Below are 15,475 nucleotides of genomic sequence, written 5' to 3' on the forward strand. Positions count from 1 at the left end.
TTGTCCTTGATAAGTAACTCCTATATTAAATCTTACAGAATTGTGATCCTCAGAATATAAGAGGCCTTGGAAGTATATGACACATAAATGCCGGGTTATAAACCTTTTCTTGTCTGTTCTAGTGATATCTAGCTTTTGTCTTTGGTTTTTTTTTTTTTTTTTTTTAAAGAAAACCACTTTAATAAATACAAAATATTACCACCAGGTATACAAATAGTAGGTAACAATAGGCATGGCTTTTCTCCTCACTGTGCCTTGATTCTTCATTGACAGCTTCTCTCTTTTCTAAGTGAGATGTTTCATTTCCTCTTGAAAATAGAAATCCAGTTTCTGCCTACTAAAGAAACAGTCAATCTTTGTTAGGACCTATCTCCAGAAAGTGACATAGCTTAGTAGTTGATCCAGGCCAAAGACCCAGCTGGGTTGAGTGGTCACTAGGCCTATACTGCTGCTGCTGCTAAGTCGCTTCAGTCGTGTCCGACTCTGTGCGACCCCATAGACGGCAGCCCACCAGGCTCCCCCATCCCTGGGATTCTCCAGGCAAGAACACTGGAGTGGGTCTAGGCCTATGACTCTCCTCTTACCCTGGTCTGCATATAACAGGCTCACCTTACCTGATATGGTAGCACTGTTGCTATATCTTCCTCACTTATACCATAGCTCTCTCTAGCCCACAGCCAAGTCTTTTAAAAACAGCTTTGTTCCTGCAGAATTTTCTAGATTAGATATGTCCTTAATTACTGATAGCTGCATAAATACACTGAAAGCCACTGAATTGTATACTTTAAAGGGTGAATTTTATGATGTGACGTATCTTAATAAAGTTTATTTAACTATATTTCTCAATACAGGCTATTTTATTGCAATAATAATAAAATTAGTACCATATGGTTCTTTGAAAAGAAGATACCGTTAGGAGGGTAGGTATCAGCTCTAAATACCTACCCTCCTAAATGTAAAAAGTTGTCAGTAAACAATACGCAGACTACAATTTTGCAATAACATCTTTTGAATTAGCCTGTTAATCTTTTAGATTGATCAACAGGTTACATTACAGATGAACATGTATTAATATTTGGGCAGCAAACTACCTGTGAGAACATGAATAATCATGACACTCGATCCCAGCGTTTCCATTATTTAGTGGCAGCAGTAGTTTAGTCGCTAAGTCACGTCCAGCTCTTGCGACTGCATGGGCTACAGCCCTCCAGGTTCCTGTGTCAGTGGGATTCTCCAGGCAAGAATACTGCAGTGGGTTGCCATTTCCTTCTCCATGTTTTATACATATAAATATTCAAATGGCTTTTTTTCTTGTTGAAGATAATTTTGTTTTCATGCTGTCTTTAAAGCAAGAAAATGTTTGTCTTTCTATGAATTCAGTGTAGTTTTATTATATCTAAAACAAATGAATTTCATGTTACTAGAAATTCATTTGTTTTAGATACAGCAGAGTTTTATAATGCTTAGCATTACAAAGATGAATCAGGTTGGGTGTTAAATCAAGCTGCCACTTTTTTTTTTTTTTTTTGCCTTTTGAAGATTCTACAGAATGAGCAACTAGATGAAATATCTCCCTTGGGTAATGAGGAGGTTTCAGCAGTTAGCCAAGCATGGTTTACAACTAAAGAAGATAAGGATTCTCTAACTAACAAAGGTAAGATATACTGAATTTCAGTGGCCAGTGGCAAAAGTGAGTGTCAAAAAAAGCTTGTAGTCATAAGGATCCTAATTTGGGCCTTCATAATTATGGTTGAATAGTTACAGTAATTTGAACCTAATTGAATTAAATTTGGCTCTGAATGGGACTGGGGAACCAATATTCATTTTACAATAATTGATCACTTGTCCCATATGAAGTAGGTTATAAACAAATGCACAGTGTTACCGTTTAAGTCAATACAGTTATTGCTTATGGGAGAAGGAAGTCAAACCTTTTCAAAGTTCTACTACTAACTTTGACCTGATAAGTTGTTTAGAGGTTTAAAGTAAGTGTTTATAGTGCTACCGCACTTGTAAGGATTACTAGGAAGCTACTTCAAGAAAGTGGGGGTTGTGTATATGCCACTCTGAAGTAAGGAAAGGAAACAAAAAATAAGTAAATAGATTGTTTTCAACCTCGGTACAGTAACTACTCATTAAGAATGAATTACTCACTCGGTACTCCAATGTTATGTTTACCTTGTCCTAGAATCTTTTATATGTATTTTTTTTCCCATAAAACTTATTTTTCACTGCAGAAATTTTTCAGAAAGTTTTGAGTGTGATTTGGCTTTCACACTTTCTGTAAGTCCTATCCTGCTGAAAGGGTAAGAGATGTAATTAAGACAAAGTATTTTTTATGACTCTCTTACTTACTACCCCTGTTTACTAGGGTCATTTGTATTCTTTCTTAAAAACCAGGGGTCACAGAAGCAACTTTACATAGGGATTTTTCAGATTTCAGATGAATAAGACATTAAATTAGCTATATTCTTTTCTTCTCAAGAATAACATTATCAATAGCATTACTTGTTTTCTTTTAAAGGACATAAATGGAAGCAGGGGATGTGGTCCAAGGAAGAAATTGATATTTTGATGAACAATATTGAACGCTATTTGAAGGTATCTTATGGCATATTTTTTGTTTCACGAATTTTTTGATTGCCAGTTGCAAAAATACCGAAGTAGCACATTTCAGTAATTATGTAATGGAGAATTGGCTAACATGTTGTATCTTAATAATTTCAGTTGTATTATAGTATATTTATACATTTTGAATTCTCAGTTTAAAATAGCTTTATTGCTTTAGGTAACACCCCAAAGTTAAGACAGCATTTTAATAGCCTCTCAGAATCTTAAAGCTCTATCTTTTCAAGCAGCCTATAAATTAGAGTTTAAGTTTATGCTGTGTAAAGCCTAAGAGATGCGTTTTCTTTGAATTTATGACATTGCACTAGTCCTTTCCCTTAAAAAATATTAGTTCATTTTCATATTCAGGCTTATATCCTGTTTCATATTCAGGCTTAGTCATCCTCTTCATTAAAAGACTGATGAAAACAACTTTTAAAGCACTAGAGATAGAAATTGCCTTAATATATAGTGTTGGCCTTTCAAATGCCAACAGTCCATGTGGTAATTCTGAAAACATGTGAAGAATGATACAAGGCTTTGTTTGTACCATGTGAGGGATAACACATTGTGAATTATGCATGAGAACAGAGAAGGAGAAGCTTATTCTCAGGGTTAGGACAGGTACAGAAAATATTTACAAGAGTAAGGATTTGAGCTGAGTTTCAAAGAAAGGGGTAAGACTTAGGAGTAGAGTAGGGCAGAGTACATCATGAGAAATGCTGGGCTGGAGGAAGCACAAGCTGGAATCAGGACTGCCGGGAGAAATATCAATAACCTCAGATATACAGATGACACCACCCTTAGAGCAGAAAGTGAAGAAAAGTGAAAAAGTGATGAAAGTGAAAGAGGAAAGTGAAAAAGTTGGCTTAAAGCTCAACATTCAGAAAACAAGATCATGGCATCTGGTCCCATCACTTCATGGCAAATAGATGGGGCAACAGTGTCAGACTTTATTTTGGGGGCTCCAGAATCACTGCAGATGGTGACTGCAGCCATGAAATTAAAAGACGCTTGCTCCTTGGAAGGAAAGTTATGGCCAACCTAGACAGCATATTAAAAAGCAGAGACATTATTTTGCCATCAAAGGTCCATCTTAGTCAAGGCTGTGGTTTTTCCAGTAGTCATGTATGGATGTGAGAGTTGAACTAAAAAGAAAGCTGAGTGCTGAAGAATTGATACTTGTCAACTGTGGTGTTAGAGAAGACTTTTGAGAGTCCCTTGGACTGCAAGAAGATCCAACCAATCCATCCTAAAGGAGATCAGTCCTAAGTATTCATTGGAAGGACTGATGTTGAAGGTGAAACTCCAATACTTTGGCCACCTGATTCGAAGAGCTGATTCATTGGAAAAGACCCTGATGCTGGAAGGGATTGAGGGCAGGAGAAAGGGACGACAGAGGATGAGATGGCTGGATGGCATCACCAACTCAATGGACATGAGTTTGAGTACAAACTCCAGGAGTTGGTGATAGACAGGGAGGTCTGGCGTGCTGCAGTCCATGGGGTCGCAAAGAGTCAGACACGACTGTGGGACTGAACTGAACTGAGGGCTGGAGGGAACATTATGAGTTAATGATGTGTGTTGAGGATTTAGAGTTCAAACCCAGAGTACATTAACATAACCCCTTTAACCTGAACCGAAGACAATTGACTGCTAGAACTTGAGCTTTGAAGTTTAATTATTCTATTATTTGATAGTTTATGTGTAATTTTTCACTATTTTAAATACACTGCTGCCTAGTACATCCACATTCTTAAGCTTAATTTTAAGCTACACTCCTTCCAAACTATACTTTATAAATTATAAAGAGAAAAAGGAAGATCCTTCCCACCAAGCTAATTAATTGTTTTAAGAGAAACAGAAATTCAGTGACTATTGAAGTATATCCAAAAGTGTATTAAAAGTTGTCCACTGATCACACACACTTTAGTTAAAATTGGGGAAATGCTACAGGTTTAGTAACCAGTTGGTAAAAAAAAAAAAACCCACTGAATTTGGGAAATTAAGAAGCTGATTTCTTATGTAAGAAATCAGAGTAGATGATTTCCAAGGACTCTTCCAACTTGATGGTTAAAGGGCAGCTTTATGATTAAGACCTTTTAGATGACCATTTCATTTGACCAGGTTGTGAGTAGTAAAAACTTTAAACTACAGTAGTTGAAATAGAATTGGCAAAGAAAAGACAGATAAGCAAGTAGTCTTCTGAGGAAGCCTGGTGACTGAATATTGGCTAAGAAAGCAAGTGAGGAGATGGAATAATTTAAGAGTTTTTTTTATTTTAATTGAGGATTTTTATGAGGAGGATGATAGAATTTTCAGAAGTAAGAAATGTCCAAAAAAGATACACTGATCTTGGGAAGAGATAATTTGTTTGATTTTGATTTTTGACTATGATTTTTATGTGGTGCTCTTGCAAGAACATTATGGAGCTGTTTTTAAAGCAATTAATTAGATGTCATATATCTATATTTTGGGTAAAAAGATAAGATACTGTCACAAGGAACTGAGAAAAAGAAAAGTCTTTTCATCTCTCTGTATTATCATCCTGCATCACAGTGCCTTACATCTAGGTACTTGTAAATATTTAGGTTTACTTGTTTCCAGACTTGAAATTGAATAAAAGAATTTTGAAAAAGATTCTAAAATTTAGAAACTTTTTACTGTAAAGTTTAATACAGTCAAAAGAGTATACATAATGCATTTCAGTGTTATTTTACCTGTTTTAAAATTTACATCAGTAGGTTTATTCTCTGGGTATTCTGTAACTGGCTTCTTTTGTTCAGTATTGTGATTTTTGAGATTTGTCCCCTATTGGGTTTTTTTTTAATTGAAACCTGTGTTTCATCATGTGAATATATAAGTTATCCATTCCACAGTTAATGGTCATTTGGGTTCTTTTTAGTTTTTTTCTGTTGATTTGTTTAATAGGGTGGGTGTAAAAGGTATTTATTATGGGTTTAAATTGTGTTTATCTGATTATGTATTGTTATATGCTTGTTGGCCATTTGTGTTTCCTCTGAAATTCCTATTTGTGTCTTTTATCAGTTTTTTCTATGGGGTTGTTCATCTTTATAATTTTCTTGATGTCTTATCATATGCTGGATACTAATGTTCTTTTGGTTGTGTTACAGATATCTTGTCCCAAGTTAGTGGCCTGTCTTTTCATTCTCTCTAGGTATCATTTGATGAAAAAATATTCATTTCAGTGTCAAAATTATCTTTTTACTTTTATGTTTTTGTGTGCTTTTTTAAGAAATCCTCCTCTGTTTCAGGGGCATAAAGATATTCTCATATAGTTTTGCCTTTCATGTTGTTTTTTTTACTGTGGTTATGAGATAGCGTTTCAGTGTTACTGCGTTGTGGTTGTTTTTGCTTTCTTTGTGTATAGATGACACTTGTTCCAGCATTATTAGGGAATGTCTGTCCTTTTCCAGTCTACAGTACCCATTCTGTCTTAACTCAAACTTACAAAGATGTGTTTCTAGCTTTTCTAATTTGTTCCTAGGTTCTGTTTGATACCTAGACCAGTACAGCACTGTCTCAGAAGCCTTAGTATCTATCTGATGAGGCAGGTCTCTTCATCAGTGTCTTGGCTGTTCTTGGCCATTTGCTCTCCCATTATAAATTTAGATTCAGCTTGCAAAGAATGAAAAACTGTTGTAATTTTTATTGGGATTACATTGAATCTGAATCAGTTTAATAGGAATTAACACTTTTTTTTAATATTCTGACTTCATATTGAAGAACATTTTATAGCTCTCTCTATTAGTTGGGCTTCCCTGATAGCTCAGTTGGTAAAGAATCCACCGGCAATGCAGGAGACCCCAGTTTGATTCCTGGGTCGGGAAGATCCACTGGAGAAGGGATAGGCTCTTCAGCTGGTAGAGAATCTGCTTGCAGTACAGGAGACCTGGGTTCGATCCCTGAGTTGGGAAGATCCCTTTTAGAAGAGAAAGGCTACTATGCACTCCAATATTCTGGCCTGGAGAATTCAGTCCATGGGGTCACAAAGAGTCAGATACAACATTGAATCTGAATCAGTTTGAAAGGAAGTAACATCTTTTTAATATTCTGCCTGCCTACTGAAGAGCATTTTATAGCTCTTTGTTTTAGTTAGTTCCTCTTTAATTTCACTTAATAGTTTTATGTTTCCTTCATAAAGAAATTGCATAATTTACTAAGATTTAGTCCTAATTTTGATGCTATTATTAGTGTACAGTTTTAAAGATTTTTATCAGCTTTGTCTAGAAATACAAATGACTTTGTTAATTTTGTAACCAGCATTCTTGCAAGTATTCTTAAATAATTTTTTCATGGATTTTTGGGTTTCTACATGTATAACATCTGTAAATGATTCTTTTCTAATCTTTATGCTTTTTGTAAAAGTGGGGTGTAGTTGGTGTACAGTATTATATAAGTTTCAGGTATACATAGCGATTTATAATATTTAAGGGTTATACTCCATTTGTGATTATTACAGTCTTTATGCTTTTTGAATGTTGGATTTTATGATTGCTCTTTCCATACGTGTTGAGATTTTACTTCTTTCCCTGTAAGTCTACTTGTGTAATTAATTACTACTTTTTGTGACATTAATACAAACTCATTCCTAGAGTAAGCTTACTTTTTGCATTGAGTATTAACCTTTTTATATATTACTGGGTTCAGTGTGCTAAAAGATTTTGAGGATTCAGGTGATATATTTTGATGATTGAACTTGGCCTGAAAAATCTTGTCTGAAATTCTCCCTGTCTGGTTTTGCTTTTAAGATTATGCCAGTCTAATAAAATGAGTCTAATAAAAAACTATCCTTTTTATATATAGGATAGTTTAAAATCAGAATTATGTTTCTCCTAATTGTATAGTAGGATTTACTTGTGAAGTCATCTTGGCCTACTGTTTTCATTGTGGGAAAATTATTAATAACTGGTTAAATTTTCTTCATGGTCTGTGCTTATTAGATTTTCTTTCTCTTCCTGAGTCAGTTGGTAAGTTGACTTTTTCTAGAAATTTATAAATTTTATGTAAGTTTTCAGATTTATTGCCATAAAATTTTCATGAGGTTCAATCTCTAGGCTCTAGGCTCTTTTTTTTAAGGTTTGTTGTTAAGTTTATCTTTTTTGTCTTTTATTTAGTCTTGTGCATCTTTTCAAAGAAACAGTTTTTAGCATTGCTTATCTTTTTCTATTTTTGATTATATTAATTTTGTTCTTAAGACTTCTTCCTTTTCTACTTTATTTAGATATAATTTTTTATAATTTTAAAAGTGGTTTGCAGGAATTTATTGAATTATATACAACTTACTTTTGGAGTATTTAAGTATCATTATTTCTTATTTGACTTAATAAATTAGCAGTGTTATTTTTCTGAATGCCATTGGTTTTAATATTAAAAAATCTTTTAAAAAGTATAGTATATCCATATGTATTCTATCAGAAATCCCTAAATCAAAGAAATGTACCCACTTAGGCACGCGGAATAAAAGATGCTACAGAAATCATCTTTGAGATGTCAAAAGACGAAAGAAAAGATTTCTACAGGACTATAGCATGGGGTCTGAACCGGCCTTTGTTTGCAGTTTATAGAAGAGTGCTTCGCATGTACGATGACAGAAACCATGTGGGAAAGTATGAAAACTTGTAATACTGCATGTTTTCATGTAACTTAGATGGGAAATATTTAAGGAACTATCATTTTTTAACTAAAATTATGATCAAAGCCTAATTGGAGACAGTTACAAATTACTATTGAGCGATGGGTTAGTATTTTTATTCTCCAAGTACATGTTGTAAATATGGTGAAATCTCATTACAATAAGAATGTAATTTCTCTTGTAGAAATTAGAATCTGAAATACCTTATATAGGTTTGATTTGAGACTTAGCTCAGTTAATATTAAGACATCAAAATCTGCTTTTGAGTAAAGTAGTATTAAAGAAAGTAGTATAAAAGTAGTTAAAGATTTTGGAGATGTAAAAAAAAACTCAAATTCATTGGTAATGTTTTTCCTATTCATGTTTATAGTATAACATTTCCTAGGGCAGTCAGTGACTTTTTTTTTTTTTTTAATAAAAGCAGAACAGAAAATAACTAAATTTCTGGATATAATGCATGGATTTCTGTCATAGATAATATCCAGAGGAAGCCTTCATATCTTCAATGCAATGATAATAATGGTGTTATTGACATATTTTAAATTTCTCATTGGGAATTTTAGATGGTAGTACTGTGGCGTATTAGATACTGCTTTTAAAAAGAACATTGCATTGGTTATGTTGAGTACTTCCTACTAAAAAAAAGTCTTGACTTTGGAGCAAGAATATATCAGTTGTCCATGCGTGGGTAGAGAAAGAGAACTTGAATTTTTCAGTGACTTGTAAGAGTTGACCATAGATTGTCTTTTTAGCTCCAGTTTACCATATCGTCATCTTTCAGAATAGCCATGGTATTAGAGTATCTGAATCTAACTGGAAATAACACAAGTGTTAGGCAGCATAGGAGAAAATACGTTTTAAATGTTAAATTTTCCTAGAGAAAATTGTTACAGTGCTAACTTTTATTAATAGCTTAAAATATTTGTGTGGTTTTTTTTTTAAGGGAAAAAAAGCATGAGTTTGTATTAATCTACTTAGAAATTGATTACTTTAAAAATATTATGAATATGCCAAGTGATTAACATTTGGCTCCCTAAGTGAAATTCTGATTTATATTAAGGCTTTTAGCATTCTTTAATTGATCTTTTAAAAATTTCTTTAAATTTCTAGATATACCCCTGAAGAAATTGAAAAGCTCAAGGAGTAAGTTTGACTTTTTTTTTCCCATTAATTCTTATAGTTGAGTTTTAATTTTCTTTTTTAAATATTTTGTGTTTTCTAAAATTTTATTTTGAAAATGTCAAGAGATTATTGGTAGACTGGTATAACTTAATCCTGCTATTAAGCAAAGTTGACCATATAAAGACCTTGTCAAATCCATAGAGTAGCCATGTCCATAAATTCAGTCTTCTCTTGTTCTCCTTAGACCACTGATTGTGTCCTTAGACCACTAAGGGGTTACAAAAGAGATTAGATGGCCATTCTTGGTAACCTGAAGACTAAATTTGGGGAACTTACATAACTAGGACCAACACCAAGGTTGTGCTAATGGCTTAGTTTAGAATGATTTAGAGTTGGCAGATCTTTCACCGACTATCTGGACTGACTACTTTATACAGTCTTATTTTGTAGGACACGTAATTTGGGGACCATAAGTATGGGTTAACTGATTGTGTTGATCATGAAAGGAAAAAAAAAAAGGCTGATCCAATTTGTGATAATAAGAACTTGTGAAATTTTTTAGGTGTCTGAGAAGAGCTTGTTAGGAGTACTCAAAAGGGAAAAATCTGGGGATTGCCTGGGATATTGTGTCAGTAACCTGAGGGGAAATTTGGTCTTTTTTGAACACATATCCAAGTTACTTATTTCTTCTCTGACCCAGGAAAAAGGCAATTGCTGCCTGTTTTTTTTCACCCACAGACAACTGTGGACCCCAAAAAAGGCCACACTTTCAAACTTTGGCTCTCAAAGTATTGCTGCCCACCACTTCCAAACCAGTCAAATGGGAAGAAGAAGAATGAAGAATAAATGATGAAATTAAAAGGGAGAAAACAGTTGAACCAAATGCTGATTGGCAGACTCTTGTTTTAGGCTCCGGATAAAGCATGGCAATGACTGGGCAACAATAGGGGCGGCGCTAGGAAGGAGTGCCTCTTCCGTCAAAGATCGGTGCCGACTGATGAAGGACACTTGCAACACAGGTACTGTGAGCGCCGCTGTTCTTTGTCACCATTCAGCCCTCCTGCCCCTTCACATACTTCCTTCTCTTCTGTTGTGGAAAGAGCTTTACTACTCATTAAAGTTTAGATTTTTTCTTCTAGTGCCCTTTCTTTTCAACTAGACCCAACTAATCCTTTATTTTTGAGCTTTGTGTAGTAAGGTGATATTTTCATAGGGACACATCTCAGCTTCCAAGGTTTTATTTAGGTCTCGCATGTTTCCGTTTTGTAGCAATTCAAAACTGCTGCAGGTAGGAAAGTATTTTTGTCCTATACAGGTACTTTTAAAGCATATGTGCAGGAAGTAATTTTAAGTCCATCTGACTCTTGAACTGATGTTGGCAACAGCTTATCAACTCATATTTATGAAAACCTTTAGTTCAGGCATGTCCCAACTTAGGAAGAAGCTGTGTTCTGAAGGCTGTACATATTTTGCCTATTTCAAACTTGAAGAACTTTTTACATAGAAAAAAATTGTGATTGGTGTTTCAGTCCCCAGGCCAGACCACAGATACCCAGTTCATGTGTACAAATTACTGATTGATGATACTGTTAAACTTAACCTTTGTGACCAACAGTAGTATTTAGGCTCTACTACCAACTCTCACTTACCTCTCTGAACCTGTTTCCTCTGTAAAATGATGAGGGTAGAATAAATGATCTCATAGTTCCCTTTTTAACCCTCAAATTATCTGAAGGATCCGCAGCCTGTGCTCAGTCTTTCAATTAGAAATAAGTTCAATTAGTTCTCAAGCTAGGCTTGAGCTTCCAGGGAATATATTTTTGACCTCGCCCCCTAAAGTGGAATCAGGAATGTTTCCTGCTTAACCACTCCACCAGCACTATTACCTCTAAGGCAGTGAAAACATGAATTTCACCAGCTCTTATTGTGTAGTGAATGAAGCAGAAATGGGAGCTTTAGGTTTACAGTGGGACCCCAGAGGTTCATGTAAGACGTTGAGCATAGAAGCCTTTTTATGAGCATAATGGACAAACATTATGGTATTCCCTGATTGCCAGCCTGAAGGAATGCTCTGCCTGTTACCTTTCCTTGTTGCTATTTATTGTTTTGGATCAGGAATTTTGTCTTTTGACCACACCATGAGACAACAGTCTGAGTTTCCCCTTACTTTTTTGCCATGCTAAAATAGGAGAGCAGGAACTTTGTCTTGAATCTCTGATATCCAGTAATGTGCTTAGCAGTTGAATGAATGAATCCTGGAAAGGCAAGCACATAGCCTTTTTGAAATTTGCAGCTACTAGTAGTAAGAAAATAGAAACAGAGTGGAAGACATTTTTTAAAGGTTTGCTCTCTCTTTTTTTTTTTTTGCCCTGTTTTTCTGCTTAAGTTTTTTTTTCTAAAAAGAAAAAGACCAAAGAGAACATGTGATATTGTTAGTGGGTTTATGGATTCAAAAAAACTGAAATAGAAATAATAATGTGTGAATACCAGTCTCAGACTTCTATTTTATCACAGCAGCTTGGAGTTGGGAAAGGAAATGGTATAAATCAAGTTTTTGTTTTTATTGAAATGGATGGGAAGCTATAGGTGGTGTTCTACTTGTCCATCCTCATTCATTCCTGTAAGTAAAGGTCTCTCTTGAGCTTACTACTTCACTTCTGCACAGCAGGGAATCTTTGGTGGGACTAAGAAAAAAGTATGAGTTTCTGTGTCCATCAGGCCATCAATGGAACACTTCCCAATTAGGACTCAGTATAACTTGAGAGAATATAATTCTTTCTAGCTATGTTTTAGATAGTTTTTCTTTCCTTAAAGAGTCAGTTGGTGCTTTGTGTTAGGATTCTATATTTCCATTTGTAGTACTGAGAACCTTTGTTGTTTAGTCGCCAAGCCATATCCAACTCTTTGTGACCCCATGAACTGTAGCCTGCCAGTCTCCTCTGTCCCTGGGATTTCCCAGGCAAGAATACTGGAGTGGGTTGCCATTTTCTACTCTAGGGGATCTTTCCGACCCAGGGATCAACCCCGCATCTCCTGTGTTGCAGGCAGACTCTTTACCGCTGAGCCACCTGGAAGCCCACTAAGGACCTTACTGGGCTAGTAACTGTATTAGTAGTTACGTACAGGTTTTCCATATGTCATTCAGAAATAATTCTGACAACTACTGCATACTTCCGATCAGTCCTTTGAAATACAGTGCTGAGTCTGATTTGCAAAATAAGAAAAAGGTAGCAGTGGTCATCTGGATGCTCTCCTTCTTTCAGGGAAGTGGACAGAAGAAGAAGAAAAGAGACTTGCAGAGGTGGTGCATGAATTGACAAGCACTGAGCCAGGTGACATAGTCACACAGGGTGTGTCTTGGGCAGCTGTGGCAGAACGAGTGGGTACTCGCTCAGAAAAGCAGTGTCGTTCTAAATGGCTCAACTACCTGAACTGGAAGCAGAGCGGAGGTACTGAGTGGACCAAGGAAGATGAAATCAATCTCATCCTCAGGTTTGTGTCCTAAATCTTCTCATGACAAAAGCTGCAGAACTGCTGTGGCTGTCTAGATTAACTGTCCTCTTTTGGTTTCCATAGATGCCTGATGTCGGGAAAGCATCTTTTCCACAGAGAGCCACTGTTTAAAATCCTAACTATTTCATATCGAGCTCTTCTTTGGTTTGTGTTTGTTCCTCTTTTAGTGGATTTAGTGCTCGTGCACAGTACCAGATTGAAGGCGTGGAGACTGAAGTCCTCTCTCTATCCACAGATCAGGTGTGGCACAGGCCGCGGCAGTGCAGCTTCCCACTGTGCCCCGACCCGTGCCTCAGTCCTGGCTGAGAGGGGCCATGTTGAGGGTAAGAGGGCTGTCAGTCTCCATGCCCTTCAATCTTTGGCTACTGTGCGAATAAGATAACCCACGTTAGTTATCTCCCACCTTCAAATTGGACCAAATTAGACGCTTCCATTTCATACATATCCAAAGATGGCTTTTAGGTAATAATCCTAAGCTTATTGTTTTAAATTAGTTGGTTTAAGACTCAGTGGCCAAAAATACCAGCTAGAATTTTTGTGGCTACTCCCAACTGAAAATCAAAATCCTGACAGTTAACTAGAAAACATATAGACCATTAAAACCCCAAATTTAGATGTACTATTTTGTGTTAATTGTGGGGTTTGGGGTTGCTGCTCAAGCACTGTTTTAACTTTTTATCATTTTCTTTTGAGTTTTATTTTTAATATAGCTTTTCCCCAGCTAGTCATCTTTATAAATAGTTCTTTTCTGAAAGTGAAAGTTGCTCAGTCGTGTCCAACTCTTTGTGACCCCATAGAATTTTGCAGGCCAGAATACTGGAGTGGGTAGCCGTTCCCTTCGGGATCTTCCCAGTCCAGGGATCAAACACAGGTCTCCCACATTGCAGGATGATTTTTTACTTCAGCCTAAGCCATCAGGGAAACCCAAGCCACCTGGAATGTGTAGCCTATCCCTTCTCCAGCAGATCTTCCCAACCCAGGAATTAAACCGGGTTCTCCTGCATTGCAGGCAGATTCTTTACCAGTTTAACTATGAGAGAAGCCCCATTCTTTTCTAAGTAATTTTATTTTACAAGTGGAAGAGCTCAGATCTAGAAAATAGCATTATATAACACACTACAAAACATTATAGAACACTATACAACTAAACCTGTCCTTATTCTGTTCTAACCTTTAGCTCTTCCCTTTCCTTCACAGTTCTGGTTCTGACCATAGTTATGGTTCAGCACATTGGTAGTACCATTAACGAAAGGCTATCACTGTGCTACGTCTTAGCTCTTAGCTCAGGAAGCAGGCCTGCACACCCGCAGTCCATCCTTTCCCGTACCTAGCATCTCAGTGACACACCCTGCCATTCCCTTTATTGCTGGTGCCATCACCTGTAGTCAGAGGAGGATCCTTGTGGAGAAACAAACATCTAACAGATGCTTATTTTGTAACCTTATTTTGTAGGATAGCAGAGCTTGATGTAGCTGATGAAAATGACATAAACTGGGATCTGTTAGCTGAGGGATGGAGCAGTGTCCGTTCACCACAGTGGCTTCGAAGTAAATGGTGGACCATCAAAAGGCAAATCGCAAACCATAAGGATGTTTCATTCCCTGGTAATGTATTATTTGCTCCTTAAGTCCTTACCTTATCTTAAGTACTCAAGGAATTAGCAGTTAGAAGTTCTTTGCCTCGGCTGAAGAGAGATGAATCATGGTAGATTTTACTTCAACCTCTGTCCTGTTTCTTTGGGTAACAAACTTTCCTTGAGCAGAGTTAATATGATTTGTAATTCTCAAAGCACCAAGGGTGGAATTACACATATTTACACACATTCTTCTCACATAAACTGTGAAGAGGAAATAAATTTCACATGTGTTTTCACTGCATACAAAGATGTAAGAAATTACATTTAAATCAACTTTTATGAACTGAGTAACTGCATTATTTAGAGAAAGTCTGTGGAGATTTATTTTGTAGAACAAAGGCTGGTAAGTTTCTAATTTCATTTATTGTATAAATCCAGAGATCTTAGGTTTGCTTAAAAGTGAAGTATAGCTTACTTTTCCATTTCACTGTCTATTCTGTACTTAGACACTGAACCAGGTAGTGCTGTCTTCGATTTAGGTAACCAAATTCACCCTCACTGATATAGTGCTCCAGCTCCATTTTTGCAAAGGAAAATTAAATGCTGAGGAATTTGGCTTGATGAAAATGTGATTTTTTTCCCCTAAATACCCAGTTACAAATTTATTTTGCATTTTAAAAAGTTAGTATAACCAGGAGAGTGAAGGAATACTAATGTAACAGGAACCCAGCATCACCTGGGATGACTGATGTAGTTTATCATGATTAGTAGAGGAGCTGGCTTTACAGGAGCTCAGGTTGTTTGCATACTGCTGTTGGGAAAAGCTCAGCTGCCACTCTGGGGTTGTAAGTTAGATGACAGCCTGCAGTGGCTAAAGCAGTCAAGTGCCATTTGAGTCAGGGCAGGGGGTGGGTACACGATTCATTACTGAATAAAAATAAGCTAGTTAGTTTTCTTCCCAAATAAGAATTTTATCAAGAAGCCCTAAGACATAGAAAATA

The 15,475-nt window shown here is 36.2% G+C and overlaps 1 protein-coding gene across 5 annotated transcripts in view; it reads left to right on the plus strand.

Moving 5' to 3' along the window:
- The window catches only part of DMTF1 (cyclin D binding myb like transcription factor 1), a 49,062-nt gene that overhangs the window by 21,563 nt on the left and 12,024 nt on the right, over nt 1–15,475 (plus strand). For all 5 annotated transcript variants that reach the window (XM_070369714.1, XM_070369717.1, XM_070369715.1 and 2 more), the window contains 7 exons: nt 1,540–1,654; nt 2,525–2,601; nt 8,080–8,237; nt 9,374–9,406; nt 10,295–10,404; nt 12,649–12,877; nt 14,351–14,502. In XM_070369714.1, the coding sequence (XP_070225815.1) occupies nt 1,540–1,654; nt 2,525–2,601; nt 8,080–8,237; nt 9,374–9,406; nt 10,295–10,404; nt 12,649–12,877; nt 14,351–14,502 (874 nt within the window). The remainder of the gene's footprint in view (nt 1–1,539; nt 1,655–2,524; nt 2,602–8,079; nt 8,238–9,373; nt 9,407–10,294; nt 10,405–12,648; nt 12,878–14,350; nt 14,503–15,475) is intronic.

This window comes from Bos mutus, chromosome 4 (genome assembly GCF_027580195.1).
Source record: "Bos mutus isolate GX-2022 chromosome 4, NWIPB_WYAK_1.1, whole genome shotgun sequence".
NCBI lineage: Eukaryota > Metazoa > Chordata > Mammalia > Artiodactyla > Bovidae > Bos > Bos mutus.